At 44.3% G+C, this 22,905-nt stretch overlaps 1 protein-coding gene across 2 annotated transcripts in view; it reads left to right on the top strand.

Moving 5' to 3' along the window:
• The first annotated feature begins 1,814 nt into the window (after positions 1-1,814).
• Acoxl (acyl-CoA oxidase like) overlaps positions 1,815-22,905 on the top strand; it is a 289,947-nt gene continuing 268,856 nt past the window's right edge. For both annotated transcript variants that reach the window (XM_060372067.1, XM_060372068.1), the window contains exons 1-2: positions 1,815-1,963; positions 20,562-20,658. In XM_060372067.1, the coding sequence (XP_060228050.1) occupies positions 1,839-1,963; positions 20,562-20,658 (222 nt within the window). In that variant the 5' untranslated portion in view covers positions 1,815-1,838. The remainder of the gene's footprint in view (positions 1,964-20,561; positions 20,659-22,905) is intronic.

The raw sequence follows: 22,905 nt of genomic DNA, 5'->3' as shown, positions 1-22,905 counted from the left end.
GCAGCTAGAACATCTGCTGTCTTTGACCTCTCCTAGCCTACTGATGGCCTTGAACGGCCCCCAGTCCCCAGCTGAGTACTTTTTGGGGTACTTCTTTGTAGGGCTGCCTAGGAGCTCCTCAGAGTCTGGAGAGGGCAGCATCTTGGTCGGGCTTGTTGGTGCTGTGTTAGGTTGAAGGCTCTGGGGAGGCAGGAGAGGAGCTGTCAAAACCCCCAGGAGGCAACTGGATGGGATGGGGGAGTGGGCATCACTTCCACATTAGTCCCATACAGCCATAGCTGCAATGTAGCCTCACAGATGTTCCTGCCACACGCCTTCTCAACTGCATTTGTTTGACCAGGGGTGCTTGTCTTACCCATATGAGGCTAATCAATGCTGCACTAGAATTGCTGCAACTGGAAATGAAGGAGAAACAAAGGTAGTTTCTTATGGTTGGAGCTGAGAACTATGAGGTTGGGGGCCTGTTGGTCTCTGTAATTCCTACTTAAGGAGTAGGCTTTGGTTTGCCCTGAGAATGGATAAAGATAAAGAGACAGGGAGAGACAGGGGCAGGAAGAGGGAGGGAGAGAGAAAGAGAGAGAAATGTCTGAATATGAGAAAGACAGGAAGAGAGTTGAGATAGCCGGTTTCAGTGGTTTCTGACATTCTTCACATCAATAATCAGTTGGGCATTGCTACATGCAGGGGTGTGGTAGACAAGTGACCCACCAATAATGTTTATGGCCTAATCTCTGGAACCTAAGAATCTGTGTTCTTCTTTGGCAAAGGTGGCATTGCTGAAGTGACTTAGGATGTTGAGATAGGAGGGCTAGTCTGTATTACACAAGTGGAATCAATGTAAATGAGTCCTTTTAAGAGGGAGGCAAGAAGGTCAAAGTCAAAAGAAGGAAAGAAAATAGAGTGCTCAAAGCAGAGGTCCAAGTGAAGGTCTCTGAGGATAGGGACAGGAGCTAAGAGGCAAGAATACAAGCAGCCCCCCAAAGCTAGAAAAGCCACAGGCACAGATTTTTCCCCAGCAGCCTCCAAAGGGAACTCAGTCCTACAAACACCTTGGCCTTCTGACTTCTGGGACTATAAATAATTATACTTTTGCTGTGGTAATTATCAACTTGTGGTACTCTGTGGGTGAAAGGACACCCATGGCGGTGGCATACCTGACCTTTTAAAGTCTGCACAGACTAGCCTTGGAAAGGAAGAGAGAAGTGGTTTTTGCATGTGACCACAGCAATAATGGAGAGAGAGAGCAAAAGAGAGGAAGAGAGAGAGAGAGGGGAAGGGAGAGAGAAGTTGATTTCTGGTAGGTGAGTTGAGTCTTCATTATCTTCTTTCTATGGCTCCCAGCTACCTTGTACTCCCCTCCTGTTGGTTGGTAGGTTGTTGGTGCCAGATTGAAGGCACATAATGCCCAGTTTGGGATGGTGGGATCTGAGCAGAGGCCAGACCACCTCAGGCCTTGGGAGCCAGGCAAAATGGCTGGTGAAATCTAAACTGAGCATTCTCCATGGCCCAGAGGTATCAGACCAGCATCCCTTGTAAGGGCCTGATACTTGCTCTGGTGATCCACAAGTCTAGAGAGACAACTCACTGGCTGGTTAAAGAGTTAAATGAGTGGTTCCAGGTAAGGACGGGAGAATACTGCCAGAGCTCAGACGCTCTGACAGCTCTTTGCCTCAAGCAGAGAACGGAGGGCGAAGGGGAAGGTAAGGGACAGACAGGCGAAGAGGGAGGAGCCAGGCTCATGAGCTGGGAGGAGACCAGTCCGGTGGAACGGTAAGAGAGACCGTGAGCCGGGAGTTCTGAGGAGGTTTACTGAACAGCCTGCAGCCACAAGCTCACCGATGGAGCAGACTCCGGACCTGGGACTTGGGGACTCTTCGCTGCACCGCTACCTGGACGGAGAATTTTGGAGCCTCAAGAATGAGCTGCGCAGAGCCCTGGGATGCTCACCTCTCTTCCAGCCCAGGTACTCAGTGGAGTCACGACTCCTGTCCCAGCCTGGGTTAGCCGACTGGCCCCCGGTGAGGCCAGGTGGGGTGTGAGCCGGTCTCATCCTCACCTCTGATGAAAAAGGGATCTCCCAGTGGCAGTGTGGTCACAGCCCGCAGTCGCCGCCTTCCTGCGCCCCTAAAGGTGCCCCTCCCACCACAGCTCGCTCTCTGAAGATTCCGGTTAAAGTGTAGGCTCCGCACGGGTAGGCGCTTAGACTCATCCTGCCTCTAGATCTGTTTATTCACACCTAGCCTGGCAGAGTTCCACCTTTGGCGGGCAAAACCGACGGAAAACAAAGACGCGGTGTGCAACCTGGATGGATGTCTCTCAGTATCCACTGGGTGGGGTAGATACTGCCGCCTCTTTCCTATGAGTGGGTTCAGGTATGCAGGTGCTGGGCAAGCGGGCCCAAGTTGGCTCAGGGAGGGAGATGCTAGGTTCTTGACATCGTTTGATGCCTCCTCAGGCCTGACTAGGAGACCCAGAGCTAGTCAGGAGGGTCAGAAGCCAGCCCTAGCATTGGGGTCCTTTCTCCTAGGTTCTCCTGAATGACTAACTGAATGACCCGGTTCGGGAATTCGGAAAAGCCCGGTTACAGACGGCCGCTTTGGAGTTTTAGCATAGCAAAGTCCTAACTTAGAATGTCAGTATCACCACTGTAAATCATACCACTTCGGAAGTGGAGGCAGGAGCATAAGAAACTCAAGCTCATTCTCAGCTATCTATGTCCAGGCCAGCAAAGGCCACAGAGATCCTGTCTTAAAAGCAAAACAAAAATAACTGCCCTGCCCCCCATAAAACAACAACAACAACAACAAAACCTAAAACAAACAGACAAAACCAAACAAAAGTCAGTATGTTCCAGGGGAGAATTCACCGACTTCCTCCGGCTCAGTTAGCTCAGGTTTAATTCATCTCCCAAGAGAGGTCTGGGCAAAGAGGGAAGGAGGCGTCGTGGCTTCTTCGAAGTACCCTTTGAGAAGACTCCAAGTGTTTCTGTGAATGTTCCCCTTGCTTCTCATCCCTTTTTGCCCACTTGTAGCCTCTTAGGTTGCGGTCCTCAGAGTGTGGTCCAGATATCTAGAGGGCACCTGGGACTGCTTCAGGAGGTTCACCAAGGTCAAGAGTATTTCTATAAATGTTCTAAGATATCATTGGCTCTTTTCATGTACACTCTCCCACCAGTGCACAGAAACAGGTTCCAGAGACAACATGTCTTGAAATATTCCCCAGACTAGTTGAGAAAGCAGATGTGGGCTTCCAACCTGGTTTCTGTTAAGACAGACATTAAGGAAAATTTTGAAAATGCAGAACAGTTTCACTTTCCCCTTAACTTTGCTTTGAAGAAGTTATTTTCCTAAAATACACTTAATGGATACATTACACCTGCTTTAAGGATTTGAACTCTTCTCTGTAATGGTGCCTAGGAGGAAGAATTATAATAAATACAACTCAACCAAACAAAAGCAATTGAGGGATGCCATTTTAGGGGTTCAGGGGGCCCTTTAGCCTATATTCACTTGCATTTTCCCCAGTCTTCAGTTCATCTCTGTACGGTTGGCTCTTGGCCTTTCATGTTGGGTAACTACATTTTAAAACGTGGAGCAGAGCCAGGTGGTGGTGGTGCAGTGAGGAGGCAGGGGCAGGCGGATCCCTGTGAGTTCGAGGCCAGCCTGGTCTACAAAGGGAATTCAGGACAGCCAATGCTACACACAGAGAAACCCTGTCTCAAAAAAAAAAAAAAAACAAAAACCAAAAACCAAACCAAAACAAACCAATCAAACAAAACGTGGAACAGGATTCTAATATCTAAACCACTGATTTGGGCTGAATAAGAGGTCACCTACTTAAGTATCAACACTGTCTCTTAGAGAAAGAGGTAAAGGCAAGCTTGGGTTGCAAAACCACCAGGTAGTTGACTTCCTGGGTGTAACACTGGGGTAATTCCCAACATTGACCTTCTGGCTGAGGGTGTAGCTCAGCTGTAGAGAGCATTTAGGAGGCTTAATCCATGATACCCCAACAAAATAAAAACACAGAAACCATACCCCTCTTTGGTTGTTGTGAAGCATAAATGTTTACTCTTGGGTAAACATTCAGGAAACATTGGTTGAATGGTATCCTAATTAGGATTACTATTGCTGTGATGGAACACCATGACCAAAAGCAAGCTGGGGAGGAAAGAGTTTATTTGGCTTCCACATCACTGTCCACCATTGGAGTAAGTCAGGCAGAAAATCAAGCAGGCAGGAACCTGAAGGCAGGAGCTGAGGCAGAGACAGGTGGCGGAGTGTTGCTTACTGGCTTGCTCCCTTTTCCCAATGGCTTGCTTTCTTATAGAACCCGGGACCACCAGCCCAGGGATGGTCCCACTCCCAATGGGCTGGGCCCTCCCCGTCAATCACTAAGTAAGAAAATGCCTCATAGGCTTGCCTCTTATGGAGTCATTTTCTTAATTGAGGTTCCCCCCTTTCAAATGACTTTCAGTGTGTGTCAGGTTGACATAAAACTACCAGCACAGAGACCCTCCCCCACCTTCTCCTTCCCTTTACACATGCAGGGGAAAACAGACAAAACCCCACCATCCCAAAGTTTTTCCATTCTTTCTTGTTTATTTCATAATCTCAGAATCATAATAGCATAGATAACATTTTTACTGTTTCTCTCCAACCCCAAACGGTTCAAGATTCTGACCCCTACGTGAAAGTTCACTTTGTGCACCAGATTTAATCTTTACAAGGTTAGAAGGACAGGGCTCTTATTTCTGGATCAATGTTCATTCTGCTATTGCAAAAGCTACCTGGAAAACATAACTATAAAACCTGTCTGTCCTGTGGTCAATCCCTCTCCTCACCCTCTCTCAATGAGCCTTTGAAGTTCAAGTAGGCGTTGGGATGGGGTGGGGATTATGGCAGCCCAGTTCTTTGAGTGCTTTGCACACAGTGGGAAGTTGGTGTAAGGTCAGACACTCTGAGAATAAGAGTCCAGGAAACAATTTTCTCCCCAAAGGAAACAATTATGAAACTTCGTATATTGTGAGATGCTCACCACAGTAAGCTTTTGCCCTTAGACGGCTGGACCTTGGCCACCAGGAGCTGTGTGGACCCAGCTCACAGCCCCCTCCATAGAAATGGTCCTGTTGCTCTCAAAGATTTGCTTCCAAGGGAATTTCCTCATTTTTCACTTTTCACTTTGGGAGTCCATAACTTGCTGAGGTCTATTTCTTTGCCACACACGTGATGGCAGCATGCTATCTTTTCTAAGAACAGGGTTCTAGGTGACTCAAGGCCTGTACGGTCTGGATGTGTTTCTGCTCTCAAGGATTCAGGTGTTAGACACTTAGGTCACCAGTGTGGTGATATTAAGTAGAGGTAGGGTCTCTAAGGGGTAAAGCCTACTGAAAGGCAATAAAACTATCTCCCTGCCCATTCTCTGGCTTCCTTTTTTTCCCTTTCATTTCTTTTCTTTGTGTGTGTGTGTGTGTGTGTGTGTGTGTGCACATTATATTTCTTGATAAGAGAAACTAAAGGAAAGTTTATTTTGGCTCATAGTTTCAGGTTTCAGCCCATCACTGTGGACAAGTCAAGGCAACAGGAGCTGGAGGAGGCTGCTCATATCATATCCACAATCAATAAGTAGAGAACAATGGGTATCTGTGCTTAATTTATTTTTTCCTTTTTATACTGTTCAGGATCCCAGCCCAGGGAATAGAGCCACCCACAGTGGGCAAGCCTTTACACTCAATTGTTCTAATCAAGATAATCCTCTAGAAGCATGCCCAGGAGCCCCCCTGTCAGGTGATTCTGGATCTGTCAAGTTGACAACTGAAACTATCATACCATACATGATAGTTTAAACGAGATTGGCTTCCATAGGTTCATATTATTTGTATGCTTAGTCCAAGGTTGGTAAACTGATTGAGAAGGATTAGGAAGAATGGCCTTGTTGGGGTAGGGATGGTTTTGTTGGAGGAAGTTAGTCCCTTGGGGGGTTGTTTTTAAGTTTTCCCAGGTTCTCTCTCTCTCTCTCTCTCTCTCTCTCTCTCTCTCTCTCTCTCTGCCTGCTGCTTGCAGATCTGCCTGCTGCTTCTACAGCACCATGCCTTCCTGCTCCCTCCCACATTCCATGCCATGGTGATTAAAATGCTTCCTTTTATAAGTTGCCTTAGTCATGCTGTCTTTTCACAGCAATAAAAGAGTAAATAAGACACCATGTGATTTTTCCCCCAATCTTACAATGCTACTCACCATGTGATCTTTGCCAGAGCTGAGCAAAAGCTGGCACCATGACCTTGCACCTCTTGAACTCTCTTTGTATATGTGTGTGTGTGTGTGATGTGTTCATGTGCGAGTCCATGTGCATGTGTGCCAAAGTGCATTTGTGGAGGTCAGAGGACAGAGGACAGACGTTAGGTGTTGGTACTCCCATTTTTACACTGTTTGAGGTAGGGTCTCTTTTTCACTGCCTAAGAGCCAGGCCAGCCAGTTCCTGGAGAGTCTCCTGCCTCTGATCCCCTTTCCGTACGCCTGCTGAGATTACAAACTGTCATGTTGCTGAGTTTTGTGTCCATGTAGGTTCCAGGGAGCTGTATTCAGGTTGGTAGGCTTGCAAGCAAGTTCTTTTACTCACAGAGCCACCTGTCCAGCTCAAACTGCTTTTCTTTACAAACTATCCAGACTCCGTTATTTCATTATAGCAAACAAAAGGCTTCTCATCGGGGTTTGATGGGAATGGAAAAAGCACTGCTGGAAATGACAGCTATGTCCCTAAACACGTTTCGTTTTGTTTACTGACAAACAGAGGCTCTGTCACGGCAGTCTGGCTGGTGAGTGGTTGCCCTCACTTAGGGTATGTCACACTCTTCAGACAGATAGCTTCAAAAGCTCCTATTAGATGTTTCTGTTCCTCTAAGGCCTTGTCATGCTTCATAAAGCTCTCTTTGACAATTTTTATATCCCCTTCTTTCTCTTCATTTTCTTCTTTTTTCTTCCTTGGAATAATTTATCTCTTTTCTTTTTTTTTTTTTATCTCTTTTCTTCCTGACTTTTTCATGTTTAGTTTTTCTTTTTCCCCTCTCAATCTTATTGATCCAATGTGATTATTTCATGTCAAATGGTATTGGAAATAGTTTCCTTAATGGTTCCCTTGCCAACCACATTTTAAAAATTATGCTACAATACACACAATATAAATTTTTATCACTGCAAACTTTATGTATGTATGTATATATGTATATGTGTGTATGGGATGCACACACATATATGTATATATACATGTATATATGTACATATATATATATATATATATATATATGGATTGATACATATATGTTGGGCTGCCATTGTCACCATCCATCTCCAGAGCTTTCGTATCTTCCTGAACTGAAACTCTACGCATTAAGAACAAGTTTCCCATTTCTCTTCTCCAGTTCCTGGCAGCATCATTGTAATTTTGCTCTGAATTTGACCATTTTAGATACCACACATGAGCGGAATCATGCAGCACTGGCTCTTTGTGATTAGCTGAGAGAGACATGATCCAAAGGAGATTTGCTTGTCTCTGGAGTCTCCCTCTGACCACTGGATGGCCACGCCTTGAGAGCTATTGCTACCTCCCACGGAAAAGGGGAATGTGCGGCTGTAATTGTGTTTCACTGGCATCATCTTATGTTGTGAAGTAGTCTCTCAGCAAAGACCTTCCTCATGCCTAAAACACACCTACAACAAAGCTTCCACACACCTAAAACAAAGCTTCAGAAAGTAACTTTTCCCCACCCCCTCTTTCCTTCAGTTCTCCCTTCTCTCCTCTTTTCTTTCATTCAGAGAAGGGATGAAATTTAGAGAACGTACAATTGAAAATTGTCCAGGTGTTTACTTCACTAAAATTTAGTGTATTCAGTGTTGTGCAACCGACACTTTGACATCATTCCAAAATTTAATCACTCCTGAAAACATTCTGTAACCATTAAATAATCACTTCCTGTTTCTCCTTCAGTCTACCCCTTGGCAACCAGTAATCTACTTTCTGTCTATGAATTTGCCTGTTCTGGACATGTCATCTAAGAGGCAGCCTTCTATGCCTGGCTTCATTCACTTAGCCCAGCACTTTGAGGTCTATTAATACTACAGGGCTCTACACCCACCAACTGTGTAATAGAAGTCTTTGTCCCTTTTCTATAGTTTATTGATCTCATGATCTATGCATATATCTGGTAGATGATCCAAAGGCTGCTGGTATCCCACACCCTGCCCAAGCCAAGGAAAGCCATCTGATTTGTCTTGTCTCAGGATATTTGAGAAGATGCAGTAGCATATGCCTGTTTCTTCTAGAGTCTAGAGAAAATTTCTTTTGTTTTTTTTTTCTTTCTAGAATATAATTATTTATTTACCTATCTATTCCTAGATTTGTTATTCTAGATTCTAGAAGAGTCTAGAAGAATATGTTCCTTTTCCTTAGTCACCATGACTGTTCTGACTTATTTTATAGACATTAACTAATTTTCCATTAACTTGATATATGAAATAAGAATGTAATGGTTTTAAGAAGAGCCTGAGTTTAGAGACTTGGTAAAAAGGGCTGGACAGAGGTCACTGAGGTGTTTCGAGGCTGTCATAGTCACCAGAATCCTTGACTGACAATGATAGAGGAGAGGCCACTCAGAACACTGTTCTAGGTCACTCACAGTCTCTGTGTCACTGCTCTGGCTTTAAGAATTTTGCTTCTCAGACACAGACCTCAGAAGTTCACTCTTCTGCCTTTTCTGATGGTGGCTTCTGCAAAAGCCATGTCACCATGAAAGTGATTAATGTCCTTTCTGTTGGGTGTTCAGGGACCTGTGAAACAAGCTGGTGACATGCTTTAGGATTTTCATTGTCTCCAGGCTTCCCTATGCCTAATTAATTGAGAAAAGGTCATGCTCAAGGTTCAGACTTCCTCTCTTATACTAGTGAGTGCATACAGCACTTCCCAGTTTCCACTCCAGGGAGAACTCTAACAGTTTGGTAATGAAAATGGACTGGGGATGTAGCCCAGGAGCAGGATGTGTGCTTAGCTTGTACAAGGTCCTGGGTTTAATCCCACGACCACCATAATGGTAATAATAATACAATTGATATAATAATTATTATTTGGCAACTAAGCATAACTTTTGGCCACATCAGCTAAAAGAAAAATATGCATTTCTCTTTTAGTTTGAAGACTTCCGGGTAGCAATTTTTCTGAGATGAAACATTCCATCTTTGTGAAAAGCTTTTTAAGATGCAGGGATTTTTTTTTTTTTTTGACAGTATTTCTCTTTTTGGATGTCAAGACTCAGGGATTTCTAAAGGGAAACTCTAAAAGATTTAGAAAGTAGACAACTAACAAGTCTCAGAAAGTCCCTGAAACTTACATATTCAAAAGGCTCCTCTATGCAAGGTTGTATAAGCAATAAATACTGCCTAAGAAAGCACACTTTCTGACATGAGGAGCTGCTAAGTCATGCACAGAGCTGCTGCAGGTTTTCAGTTGTCATGAGCCATCACTCCTGCTGGGACGGGCTCCATTCTCTTATAAGTAAGCCCTTACCCATTCTCTTGTAAGTAACTCCAATAAATGCATTGATTTATGAAGTTGGACTTTGGTATTGTTACTGTGATTTATCATTTGTTCCTTCTCCAGAGTGAATAGATGTTTGTTCACATCTCTCCAAGAATAGTGCCACACAACAGACAAAAGGATATTATATATATATGTATATATATATATATATATATATATATATATATGTTCTTCCAAACAAAGAGGCAGAACAAACATTAAAACTAGAATATGGAAAACCTTCAAAGTACCTAGTGGATGTGGGTGACCAAGGGTAGGATTCTGTTTCATGCTGGGAAAGTGGAAGTCTGTCAGGGAGAAGACAGGACTCTGCAGACTGGTATTCCTTCAATCTGCAAAGCTAGGACTTAGTAAGATAAGGAGTTCCGGGAACCTTTTGCTAATGCATTGTGCAAGTCTCCCTGCCTCCCACTCACTCTTCCATTTCTGCTTCTCTCCTGCAATCTTGGCCACTAATGGGGCAACGGATGGACACTCTCAGTCCTGCCCCAAGGTATCATCTTGAGGGTAATAACATTCAGTCTTTTTAGGAACCTCTCCTTCCTCTAGGTGTGATTCACAGGATCAGAGTGCAGGCTGCAGGTTAGAGCCTTGCCTGTGAGGTCTACGGGTACTGGCCCCCCAGTCAGGCTTTGTACCTGTTCAGCTAAAGAAGCTGAGGGTGGGTGAGGTGAGTGGAGTGGGGAGGAAGAAGGAGGGAGAGGAGAAAGGAAGAGGTAGAGAAGGAGCTGGAAAGAGGTGGCAGGGATATAAAAGAAGGAGCCACCAACTGAAAGGGACTGAAACTTCTGTCTATGAAAGATGCTTCATTGTCAAGGGGCTGTAGACCCAGGACACATAGGCCTATATGTGTCAGCATAACGTATATCTTTTATAATTCACTTGGTTATGAACGTTGGTGAAATGGGAGAACTATCGTGAAAAATGCGGGGAAGGCAGGTCAAATAATTGGGAAGAGGACTGATACGATTTGATAATTATAAAATACATTTATACATTTAATTTCAAGAATTCCCCTAAAAATGTCAGTGAGGCGGTATTCATTTTCTCTGCTTTCCCACAAAGCAAATGTTTACTTTTGAAAGCATGTGTCCTCCCACACATCCCTTCTTGTGTCACCTAGGGGATTTTTTCTTAGGGATGGGGGAGTACAGTGTGTGATTTGGGGAAAGCTGACCTGTCACCTCACTGTCTCCTGACACTTGTAACCCCGTCTCCCTGCTATCCTTCACGCCCTTCCCTTCCAGAAGCTACCTCAGCCATAGCCACTCTCTGACCACAGGCTATGACCCATAGCCTGTGCCCCATAGAGCAAAGTGGAGAGACCTGAGGCTTTGAAATAGCCTTGAGCCAGAGTCAAACTGTCCCAGGGCCTGCCCCCCAAGTCAGGCCTCCCTAGTTTTGTAAGGAAGAAAGTCCCCTTTGCTGTCCAAGTGGCTGTGGATTGGCTGTCAGATGCTCACCACTAAAGCATCCTAGTTAGGATTTAAGGAGTGACTCCCTTCAGTTAGAGTTGGAAACTCAGCTTCTAGTAGCTTCAGGAGCAGAAGCTGGAGTTCAGCACACACAGGTAACAGTTTTAGCAGTTCCCTTGTTCTAGCTTTAGCTCCAGCGACCAGTTGACCAGTTGGAGCTGCAAGAAAGCACTGGCCCAGGCTAGGCAGTGTTTGCTCACATCTGGAATGGGGCCACCCACTAGAGGCAGGAGATTGGGAGAGAAGAAATGAGCACCTGATGAAGGAACCTGAGGTGACACAACTCAGGTGAGAGAACAGATGCTAATAGGAGATACTTGCCTCATAGTCTCCAGGAAAGATAGGTAAGGTCCACCATCTTCCTTTGCTGTGATCTTCATTTAAAGATCATGTGGAAGCTGTTAGAATCAAGATGGAGTCACTTGTACCTCTTTGACATTTGACAACGAGTAGAACTGGTGTATCACTTTGTGTTAGGTACCAATGTCCTCTACTGTGTTGAGACAGAGCTCTTTGAGGATGGCAATAGTTCACTTGCATTCTTAGAACATAGCTTGGTGTAGGCACCTGGTGAACACTCAAGGAAAGAAGGTAAGAGGGAAGAAAGAAAGGCTTGAAAGAGAAACATGAGCCCAGCTCAAGGGCCTAGTGAGGGTTCCCTACCAACTGTTTGTGTCTGGTATTTTCTGGCTCTTCTCTATTCTTCTGTCTCCCATCTTTCTTCTTGCTACTCCTGAAGAGTCTGTCACTTAGAAGATTTCCTTCCCTTTGAGTGAACTCAATGTTCCCTCTGAAGGAACATTCAGACAATTGTGTGTGTCCTGGGAGCTAAACCGAGGACCTCATGAATGCTAAGCATATTCTGTACTGCAGGACTACCCCCTAGCCCCAAAGTAGGCTGGGGCTTCTTGTTATTTTCAAGGAGAAAGGATTGATGTAGAGAGTTACCGTGGGCTAGATTGGAGGTTTCATCTAAAGCAAAGCTGTGGAAGGAACTAGGCAAAGGGTGCAGATTAGGCAAGATCATGCTGTGAAATCAGCGTTTAGAGATGATATCAGTGCATCTATGTTGCCAAAAACACGCGAATGATCATGCACAGACACCAAAAAAATTTCATATCATGAGGGCTTTTCAATTTCGTATCTGATGGTGTGTTTTCCAGCAGCCCAACACATGGATCAGTGGAGCACACTCAAACCATAGTAGCCAGGTTGTTCTATGTCACGACTTTGGTTTTTTAAGAAAAATCATAAAACAGTCACTTAAAAGTATTTCTAAGCCTGTAATCCCAGCACTTAGGGGGGCAGAGGCAGGTGGATCGCTGTGAATTCAAGGCCAGCCTGGTCTACAAAGTGAGTTCAGGACAGCTAAGGCTACACAAATAAACCCTGTCTTGAATACAAACAAACAAAAAGGTATTTCTATTTTTGTTTGTTCCTTTTGACTTGACTATTGTCCCTTTTAGAGGTAGACTTTAAGATTATTATCATTTGTTTTTTCAAGACAGGGTTTCTCTGTGTAGACCTGGCTTTTCTGGAACATTCTTTGTAGACTAGGCTAGACTTGAACCCAGAGATACACCTGTCTCTGCCTCACAAATGCTGGGGTTAAATAAAAATATTTTATTTCTGATTGCACGTGTAGCTATATGTTTGTGGGTGGTTATCTACAGGAGTATAGAGCCTGTGGGGGCCAGATCCCCTGGAGCTGGTGTTAGAGGTGGTTGTGAACTGCCTCGTATGGGTGCAGGCAACTGAACTCTGGTCCTTCACAAGAGCAGCAGCGGCTACTAACTTCTGGGCCATCTCTCCAGCCCCGAGAACTTTGTGTTATAAAACACTTTTCAGTTCACAATAAAGCTGTGGAGAGTGAAGACAGTTCCCACATACCCCTCGCCTATTAACATCTTACATAATTAAGATGACAAAACTAAGAGGACGGAACTGACACGTTATTGCTAATTAAACTCCAGACTCTCTAATGCTGCCTTAGTTTTCCCACGGGTGTTCTGTTCCCATTCTGGGATCCCATCCAGGATGTCATGTTGTGTGTGCTGCCAGATTCCCTCACTGTGCTCTTATCTGTGACATTTCCTCTCTCTCCGTGCTCGTCAAGATTTGTTATCTTTGAAGAAAAGTCACCAAGCATTGTGTTAGTCAGGTTTATATCTCTGTGATAAACATCTTGATCAAAAGCAACTTTGTGGGGGGAGAGTTTGTTTGGTGTGTATGTCCTCATGACAGTCTATCCTGAAGCAAAGGCAGGGCAAGGAACCTGGAGGCAAGAACTGATGCAGAGGTCATGGAGAAATGTTGCTTCCTGGCTTGCTCTTCAAGGCTTGCGCAGCCTTCTTTCTGTTACAGTCCAGGACTGCCCACGGCAGGCTTATAAGAGCCTTCTTGCTGTCAAGGGCTCTTTGTAGGTAGAGTAGGGCATCATATTTCCTCATCTCTTGCCTGGCAATCTCTGCCCTACCTTCAGGGAGGTAACCACTGCTTTGTTATTCCTTCTTCCTGTTATAGATTGGTTTTGTCTATTTTAGAATTTAATATAAGAAGAATCAGGCAGGTTTTTCACTCCTTATTTTTATGGCATATTCTGATTTCTTGGTTCAGTCCTATAGTACATGAGAATCAATGGGCTATGGACCCACCAATGACTGGAGACAACTCTCGTTACCCATGCAGAATGACAGAAGCCAGGCACAAAAGAATACATAGTGTATAATCCAATTTCTTCAGGATTCAAATGAAGTAGACAGCAATTAATAGAGTTATTAGCCAGGATGGCATCCAGCATTGGAGAAAGGATGTTGAGGCTGACAGGGAAACTGAGAACACATTCTACATGCTGGGTTGGAAACGCCTTTTCCCCCTTGGCGTGGGTAGGAGTTTCACAGGTAAATCTACTTTGCACTAATTTCCTGAGACATAATCCATGCCTTTGTTCTTTATACGTTATGAATTATCAGTGTGTTTTAAAAATAAGATGCCAGAAATGGAAAAAAAAAAAGGAAGATTCGAGTTCCTTCCCATCAATTTTGCATGCGTTATGACAATAACGTAAGCGCTTGTGGGCTGTTGTAAGAGGGAAGTCGCTCTAAAGCATGGCAGGCTGAATGGCAGTACACACTGTCTCACACCGCATCTGGGCTTCTGAGCATCTTCTCTGGCTATTTCTGGCTCAGTCCCCTGCAAGACAGCATTTTGGATGTTGTCTAAGGCTTGACCAGGACTGAGAGAGCCGCTTGTAAGATGGTCCATTGTATATGGCTGTGGGTAAGAGATCTCAGCCCTTCCCTCTGTGGGCCTCTTCGGAAGGCTGTCCAAGGGCCCTCCTCATGGCCTTGTCTAGAGCAAGTGACCTGAGAGAGCTCCATATAATGTGTGTCTCAGCACTACATTTCTTTTTACTTATAATTTGCTGTTAATGAAAAAAAAATCATAGTTCACTTATCTGTTCTTCTATTTATGCATACCGGGGCTGTCCCAGCTTGAAGCCTGTCATGTTACATGAACATCCTCCTATAAAGAATATTGTGAACACATGATTCCATTTTTGTGACCATTGGGCTAAGGTATAGGTATATGTTTAGCTTTTATGACGTCTGCCAGATCATTTGTAAAGGGCTTATACTACTTTACACTTCCACAGCAAGACAGAAGAGTTGCCATATATATATATACACATATGTACATGTATGTATGTATATACACACACATATATGTATATATCCTTATACCACACACCGGCACCTAATAGTGTCACTTAAAACAACATTAGCCCTTCAGATGGGTCCACACCTGCATCTTATGTCTTTAGTTTATTTTTCCATGTTGAACACTCTTTTCTATGTTTGTTGGTCATTTGTCTATCCTTTTATGTGAAGAGTCTGTTCAAACCTCTTGGAGTGTGTGTGTGTGTGTGTGTGTGTGTGTGTGTGTGTGTGGTTTCTGAAGAATTTTATTCCATGTGAATAGCCAACACTACACCCAGGGTTTACAACATCATAAAGTAACCTCTCGGTGTTTTTCCTGTAGAGTCAACCTCTTTCTGTGGCCCTAACCTCTGGATCATGCCAGGTATTAGCAAGGATGCCAATAACTGAGGTGTTATCCATTTCCAAAATGTTGTCATTTTGAGAAGGTTCTAATAATGGCCCTTGTACATCCTTTTAGGGATAGGCTTTTCCTCCTCTCACCTTTGAGAGTCATCTGAATTGGTGTTCATTTTGTATCACTGCATGGATACGGCGCAGTGCGTATACTCACTCTTCATCTGGCTTGTATTCAGGTTTTTTTTTTTCCTCATGTGCAGAATGGTTTATAATTAGTTTTTAAGTTAGCATAGAGAATAATAGATTTCATTATAACTTTTTTATACATACGTATTATTTTGCCTTGCTCATATTCACCTCTTGATACCTTCCCCCAATCCCTCACTGGTTCATCAATGTCCCAACTGTCTCCCACCACACACAGAATTAAACCTAGATTCTGCATTTGTAAAATTGTCCTCATTTCTGTTGTTGTTTGTTTGTTTGTTTTGAGACAGTTTTTCTGTGTAGCCTTGGCTGTCCTAGACTCGATTTCTAGACTAGGCTGGCCTTGAACTCACAGAGATCCGCCTGCCTCTGCCTCCTTGAGGGCTGGGATTACAGGCATGTGCCATCACACCTGGCTGTCTTCAGTTTTTGATGGTTACAAATAAGTTGTGATATACATTTGTGCACAGTTGGTTTTTCTATTGTTCTTTATTTATAAACAAAAGGTTTTTCTCTTGAGGGGTCCTTGGCAGTGGAATCATGGGGTCATATGAGAAGTACACATTTAACACCATAAGAAACTGTTAAACTTCTCTGGGTGGCTGTACTGTTTCACAGTCCCAACACCAGTGAATGATGGGACATTTGGTGGCTTGGCATCCTTGCTAATACTTGCATGATCGGTTTTTATCTTAGCTACTCTTATGGGCATGCATGACTTGACTCTGTTTTTACTTAGAAACTATGCCTTGGTCCTGGCTTCCTGGACCGTACTTCCTGGAGAGGTCTTACGTGCTGAGAGTTCGTTGCTACCCCAGCACTGCCCCCTCCCCTGAAACTCCTCCATCAGGCCAGGTAGAACCTAGTACCTTTGACTTTAGTTCCTGCTGGTGGCATGCCATAATGCAGAAAAATTTCAAATGTGTTCTTGGTAATTCATTGTATCCTTTAAAAAAATAATTTATTTATTATTTTATGATGCGTGTCTGTGTGATGGTGTCAGATCTTGGAGTTACAGACAGTTGTGAGTTGCCATGTGGGCGCTGGGAATTGAACCTGGGTTCTTTCAGAGGAGCGGTTAAGTGCTCTTAGCTGCGGAGTCATCTCTCCAGCCCAGCTGTCTCCTTTTTGTCCAAGAGAACTGCACAGACCATCAGTAGCTGAGTCAGATGGTGAGTGACCTGCTGGAGTTACAGCCTGACCCTCTCTGCCATGTCACTGCTCTGCATGGCTGCCCCGAGATGTCCCTAAGCACATGAGGCTTGGCTTCTAATTCAGGCATGAATGCCATGGACAAGTCTCTTAGCTCTGTGAGACTCCTGTCTGTAGAGTGAGACCGGGAGCAAGATCTGTCACGTCTCCATATTCTACAGACTCAGAAAAACATAAAATGGGAATAGTAGCTGTGAAAATACTAAATAAACTATCAGCTATGAACTACACCCCCACTGTTATACAAACAGAATTTGAAGTAAACAACAAAGATTTTTACATGAGGAAAATATAATATCATGGTGCCTGGGGTGCTTGGGGCTGTTTCTATGACTCTGGCTTATCCGGTGCACACGGTCTCGTTCCTCTGCTTTAGAGTGTTAGGAATTCACGCGCGCTATTGTGAAGAACAGACCCGAGAGCTTCCAGGTGTTCCCAAACGCTGTCATCCAGCTTGGATCTCTTGGCTAACTTGCTCAGATGCGGTAACAGCTCACATGAAGAACAAGTTCCATCTAGTGGTCATTTTCAGTAAGTTTGGAAATGCGTTTCATAGGGCAACAAGAGGGCCTACTTTTACTGCCAAATCTGATGGTCTGGGTTGGATCCCCAGAACCCAAGTCATACAAAAAAAAAAAAAAAGCAGTTCTTGCACGTTGTTTTCTGACCTCTACATGCAGGCTTTCAATGTCAGACATTGATTGATGGAGGAACTCAAGAGGGAGATACGTTGGACAAGGCTTTAATCACCAGGGGCCTGGCACTAGGTTTCTGCAGCTGTTGTAACTTGGCTGCCAGCAGCTGTGAGTGGCAATAGTAGATAACTTGGGTTCTGGCACCATCAACTTTACCGAAACAAGTTTTATAGCTCTCAGGCAGCTGGTGTTAGGCCTCTCAGCTTCAAGTTGTCTGAGACCTTGGTCCTTACAGATTGGAAGTTTCCAGGACCTCTTCCAGCAACCAGGACCCGCAGTTTTTCTTCTCTGGCTCCTTACAAACTTGTGTTGATTTTCGTTTTAGGCTCCTTGCCCTGTCTTGCCTTCGCAGCTTCCACTGTCCCCATCGTTTCTACTCAAGATGTTCTTTAGAACTTTGTAGCTGCCCTTTGCCGCTGCAGCTCTTGCTCTTTTTCCAGGAGCTATCACCGCTCTGCTAATATTGCTATTGTCTTCCCTTTTACCAGCTCAGCTCACTCTACGCAGGATAAAGATCAAAGTAAGGTGAGAGGACACTGCTCAAGGGAAGCCCCAACTGGATGCGCCCAGAGGCTGTTTAGGGCAAAACTTCTTTATATGATATTGGATGCATATGACTATAAATTTATCCAAACCCATAGACTATACTCATCAACAATAAGCCCCAAAGAGCTGGAGAGATGGCTTAGTGGTTAAGAGCACTTGCTGTTCTTTAAGGAGACCCACACTCAGATCTCAGCACCCATGTCCCACAGCTCAGAACTAACCATAAGTCCAGATCCGAGGGATCCCACACCTTCTTTTGGACTCCCTGGACACTCACACAGATGTTACACATAAGTCACACACACACAAACACTAATATATATATATATATAAACACTAATATATATATATACACTGATCTTGTATATATATATATATATATATATGCTGATCTTGATGTGGTACCCTGTAATCCCAGCACTTGGGATCTGATGCAGGAGAATTGCCATGTTATATAGGTCAGCTTAGTTATATAGATCAGCTTAGACTATATTGTGAATCCCTAAAAAGGCTAATGAGTGAGATTCTGACACAAAGCAACTAAACAAAAATCTCCCAGACAAAATAAACAAACAAAAAAGTGAATCCTATGTAAACTGTGGACTTGAGGCTTTAATGTAGGTTAATGAGCTGTAACTAACAGCCCACTCTGGGTGGAGATAATGGGAATACAGGAGGTTATGCATTTGGGCAGGTGGAAAATATATGGGAACGCTCTGTACCTCCTGTCCAATTTTGCAGTGAACCTAAAGAGTCTTTAAAAGGTCCACTAAAAAAAAAATACCAAACCAAACCAAACCAAACCAAACCAAACTAAAAACACTTCACAAGAACCAGTCTGTCTACTGTATGTTGTACTCATTTGTTTTTCGCTCATTCAGATAGTCTCTCTTTCCATAGGTCCCAGCCTTGTATGTACGTGTGTTTTAATGAATCTTTCCTCTGTCGAGAGAACTACCTTTAGTTATATTCTCTCTGCTTTCTTTCTCTTTCTTTCTGGCTCCCTCACACCCATGCCCTGTGCTGGAGTCTGGACCTGGGGTCTTGTACAGACTAGGCAAGCACTGTGCCACCAGGCCACTTCCCCCTTTACTTAAATTCTGGATTTGTGAGAGTGCCTTCATTATATCCCTTCACTCATGAAAGACAGTTTCACTGGATTTAGGACAGGCTTTGACCATTCTTTTGTCCCTGAGTTAAGAAAAACCTGGAGCCTCTCCTCTCAGGCCTCTATAGCTTTGGAAGAGAACTTTGCTGCCACTGCCATGAATCTTTCCCTCTGCACCGGTTCTCTCAAAGCTGTTTTCAAGATTCTCGCTTTTAGTTTTTTAGGAACGCAATTGTGATACATCTCAGTTTACTCATGAAAGTCCTACTTACAGGATAGGAGCATCTCCCAAAGGCCCTTACCTCCAAATACCTCACTGTGGTGATTAAGAGTTAATGCCTGGGAAGGGCGGGGACCTGCTGGGTAGTGATGGTGCAGGACTTTAGCCCCAGCACTGGAGGCAAGGAGGCCGATCTGTGCAGTCCAGGCTAACTGCCTGCTCTACAGAGCCAGTAGACAGCCAGGCCTACATAGAGAAAACCTTTCTGGGAGGAGGGCAGGGAAGAAAGAGAAAAAGAAAAGGAAAGACCTTTCTCATGGTTCTACAGGCTTATTTTCTGTCAGCTACATAGGTGCTGTTTTCATCAAAGAGGTGGTTTTAGTTTTTAAATCAATTTCGGCTACCGTATTTTTTCAGTTATGTAATTTCTATGTAATGTTTTAAAAAAAAGAATTTGTATTTTTTGGTGAGAGTTTTTCCCTATTTGTTTCAAGAGAGTTGGAATCTGCTTACTGTAATATTTCTTTGTATTAGAGTCGTGTTAAGATCACAACTCTACAATCAGGCTACAATCAGGATAAACAATGAATAAATCTGATTCTTCTTGGGATTGCCATCACACCAACAGTGACAGAGGCTAGCAGCAAACCCTGATGAGGCTTCTCTAGGCTTACGCTGTGACTTGCATGGAAATATTTAAATGAGAGAGAGAAACTTCTTCCCCTAGATTTAGACTTGTTGAGAAGCGGACACCAAGATAGAGCTGGACATGCTAGAGACCGAATGGAGGGAAACACCGCTGTGAAGGATTTGTGAACGATGCCTCCAGAATACAGGCAGGCAGGATGGACCCTGAGATAGGAGACAAGGAAGGGACAGAGCACACACAGGATAGTCTGAGATATGGCATAGGCTAAGCCTTTGCCACAGTTACAACAGGATGTGGGTGGGATTGGAGAAGGGCAGGCAGTTCTTACTGGACAGGGTAGTTTTGATTCTCTCAGGACCATGTCAGGCTCAGTTATCTGCCTCTGAACAGCCTACGAGCAGAGCAACTTTCCAGTGGATGCTGCGCTTCATCCAAGGGCAGTGGGTGCAGAGCTGCACTAATCTGACTGACTGACCAGCTTCTCTCTCACAACCACAGCGCTCTCTTCACCCCACCATGTTCTACTCTGTCTCCACAGATGCTGCCCTCGGGCTATACCAGACTTGAAAGTTTCTGCAATCTTTAAAGCTCTGTAAAGAAGCAGATACAGCCTCATTTTAACAGGATCTTATCAGGAAATCCTGCCCTTTCTCCTTCCGGTGCCCTCAGGTGTTGCTCCACATGCAGGACAAAAACATCGTTTTCCTAGAGCTCTGGATCTGAGGCTGGCAACAGATGGGACTCATCTCAGGGTTACCAACACCTCACTGTCCTAACATCTGTGTGTTATCTGTTTTGTACAGGTATGATTTAAGTTTGGATGAGATGAGAGCTTTGACAAATCAGCAAGTGAAGTTTGTCACAAGTCTCCCTGTGTTAAAGCATGTTCTCCAGGAACAGGTAAGTGATATTTCTATTTTGCAGGGATGTGTGTGAAATGGAGGAGGGTTCCCCTTTCTCCACATCCTCTCCAGCATGTGTTGTCACTTGAGTTATTTATCTTAGCCATTCTGATTGGTGTAAGATGGAATCTCAGAGTAGTTTTGATTTTCATTTCCGTGATGACTAAGAATGCTGAATTTCTCTAAGTGTTTCTCTGCCTTTTGATATTTCTCTTTTGAGAATTCTCTCCTTAGTTCTGTGCCCCATTTTTAAATTGGATTATTTGGTTTTTTGGTGTCTAATTTCTTGAGTTCTTTATATACTTTGGATTTTAGCCTTCTATCAGATGTAGGGTTGGTGAAGATCTTTTCCTAGTTTGTAGGCTGTCTTTTTGTTCTGTTGACAGTGTCTTTTGCTTTCCAGAACCTTTTCAGTTTCATGAGGTTCTATTTATTAATTGTTAATCCTGGAGCCTGAGCTGTTGATCTTCTGTTCAGGAAGTTATCTCCTGTGCCAATGAGGAGGCTCCTCTCCACTTTTTCTTCCAACAGACTTTAGTGTGTCTGGGTTTATGTTGAGGTCTTTGATCTACTTGGACTTTAATTTATTGCAGGGTGATAGATAGGGGTCTATTTGCATTTTTCTACATGTGAAACTATGAGCCCAGGGGGTCCTCCAGAGACTGTTGCACCAATCAAGGACCATGCATGGAAAGGACCTAGACCCCCTGCTCAGATGTAGCCTATAGGCAGCTCAGTCTCCATGTGGGTTCCTGAGTAAGGGGAGCAGGGACTGCTTCTGTCATGAACTCAGTAGCCTGTTTTTGATTGCTTCTGTCTGGCAGTGAGGCTTTGCCAGGCCACAGAGGAAGAGGATCCAGGCAGTCCTGATGAGACTTGATAAGTTATGGGCAGATGGCAGAAGAGGAGAACTCCCTCCTCCCTTTCAGTGGACTAGGGGAAGAGGATAGGGGGGAAGAGGGAGGGACGGTGGTTCTGGGGAAGTTGAGGAAGGGGGCTACAATCAGGATAAACAATGAATAAATTGTAATTTTTTTTTCTCTAGAACAACAACAAGAACAACATAAAAGTGGGGTCCTCCCCTCGATAGCTCCCAGAAACACCTTTCTCATGAAGTGACAATCAGAGCTGGAGTAGGGCTCAGATCCAAACCAGAATAGATCCCCCAACTCTCTACCTTTGGATGACCGTCCTGAGGAGATGCAAGGGCTGACTCCAGCATTTCAGGAGGGAATTTCAGTGCCTAAATACAGCTTTCCCTTAAAGTACATGGTACTGGCCTTCAGTGGAGAACATACAGAAAGACATTTACTTGGAAAAAACCCATAACCCAGCATAACCCAGCATAACCCAGCATAACCCAGCATAACCCAGCATAACCCAGCATAACCCAGCATAACCCAGCATAACCCAGCACAGGGTTAAAAACAAACACATTTCCTTACAGCGTTACTCAGGATTTTAACGCTAATAAAAATACCGATCAATATCGACTTAGAGCTGTGAATACAACTAAACTCTATGCTGTAGTTATCTTTCTATTGCTGTGACAAAATACCATGACCAAAGCAATGTATATAAGGAAACATTTAATTCGGGGCTCATGGCTGCAGAGGGTTAGAGCCATGGCCATCATGGTTTGGATCATGGCAGAAGATAGGCAGACATGGTGCTAGAGCAGTAGCTGAGAGCACACATCTTGATTCACAAGCACAAGGCAGAGAAAGATAAGCGGAAATGGTTTTTGAAACCTCAAAGCCCACCCCCCCACCCCCGCCATGACATCCTTCCTCCAACAAGGACATACCGTCCAATTCTTCCCAGAGAGTTTCACCAACTGGAGACTAAGCATTCAAATTTATGAGCCTATGGGGGTAGCCCCTTTTGCTTCCAACCTTGTCCTCAGAGCATCATTCATTCAACCACTGTAGGACTGGTGGGAAGTAGATGACCTTCCTGCTCAGATGGAAGGGTATCCTGAAACTCAGAAGTCCAGGAACCACCCAGCTCTGAGGTGGGACCGTGTCCCAGTGGAAGGGCGTCATAAGACACGGGAGCCCAGGAACCACACAGCTCTGAGAGGAAGCCTCCTCAGCAGAGGCATTGCAGCTCCCAGGGGAGGGTATCCTCCCTCTAAGCCATGGAGCTCAGGAGCCTCAGCCCCTCTCCACTTCTTCTCTTTTTCTTTTCATTGTTTCTTGGCTTCTTCTGATGAGAGAGCCACAGTAGGCAGCAAAGCTCATCA

The sequence above is a fragment of the Meriones unguiculatus genome, chromosome 18, assembly GCF_030254825.1.
Source record: "Meriones unguiculatus strain TT.TT164.6M chromosome 18, Bangor_MerUng_6.1, whole genome shotgun sequence".
Taxonomy (NCBI): Eukaryota; Metazoa; Chordata; class Mammalia; order Rodentia; family Muridae; genus Meriones; species Meriones unguiculatus.
Note: the sequence above shows the minus strand (reverse complement) of the source record. Positions and strands in the feature narration are given on the sequence as shown.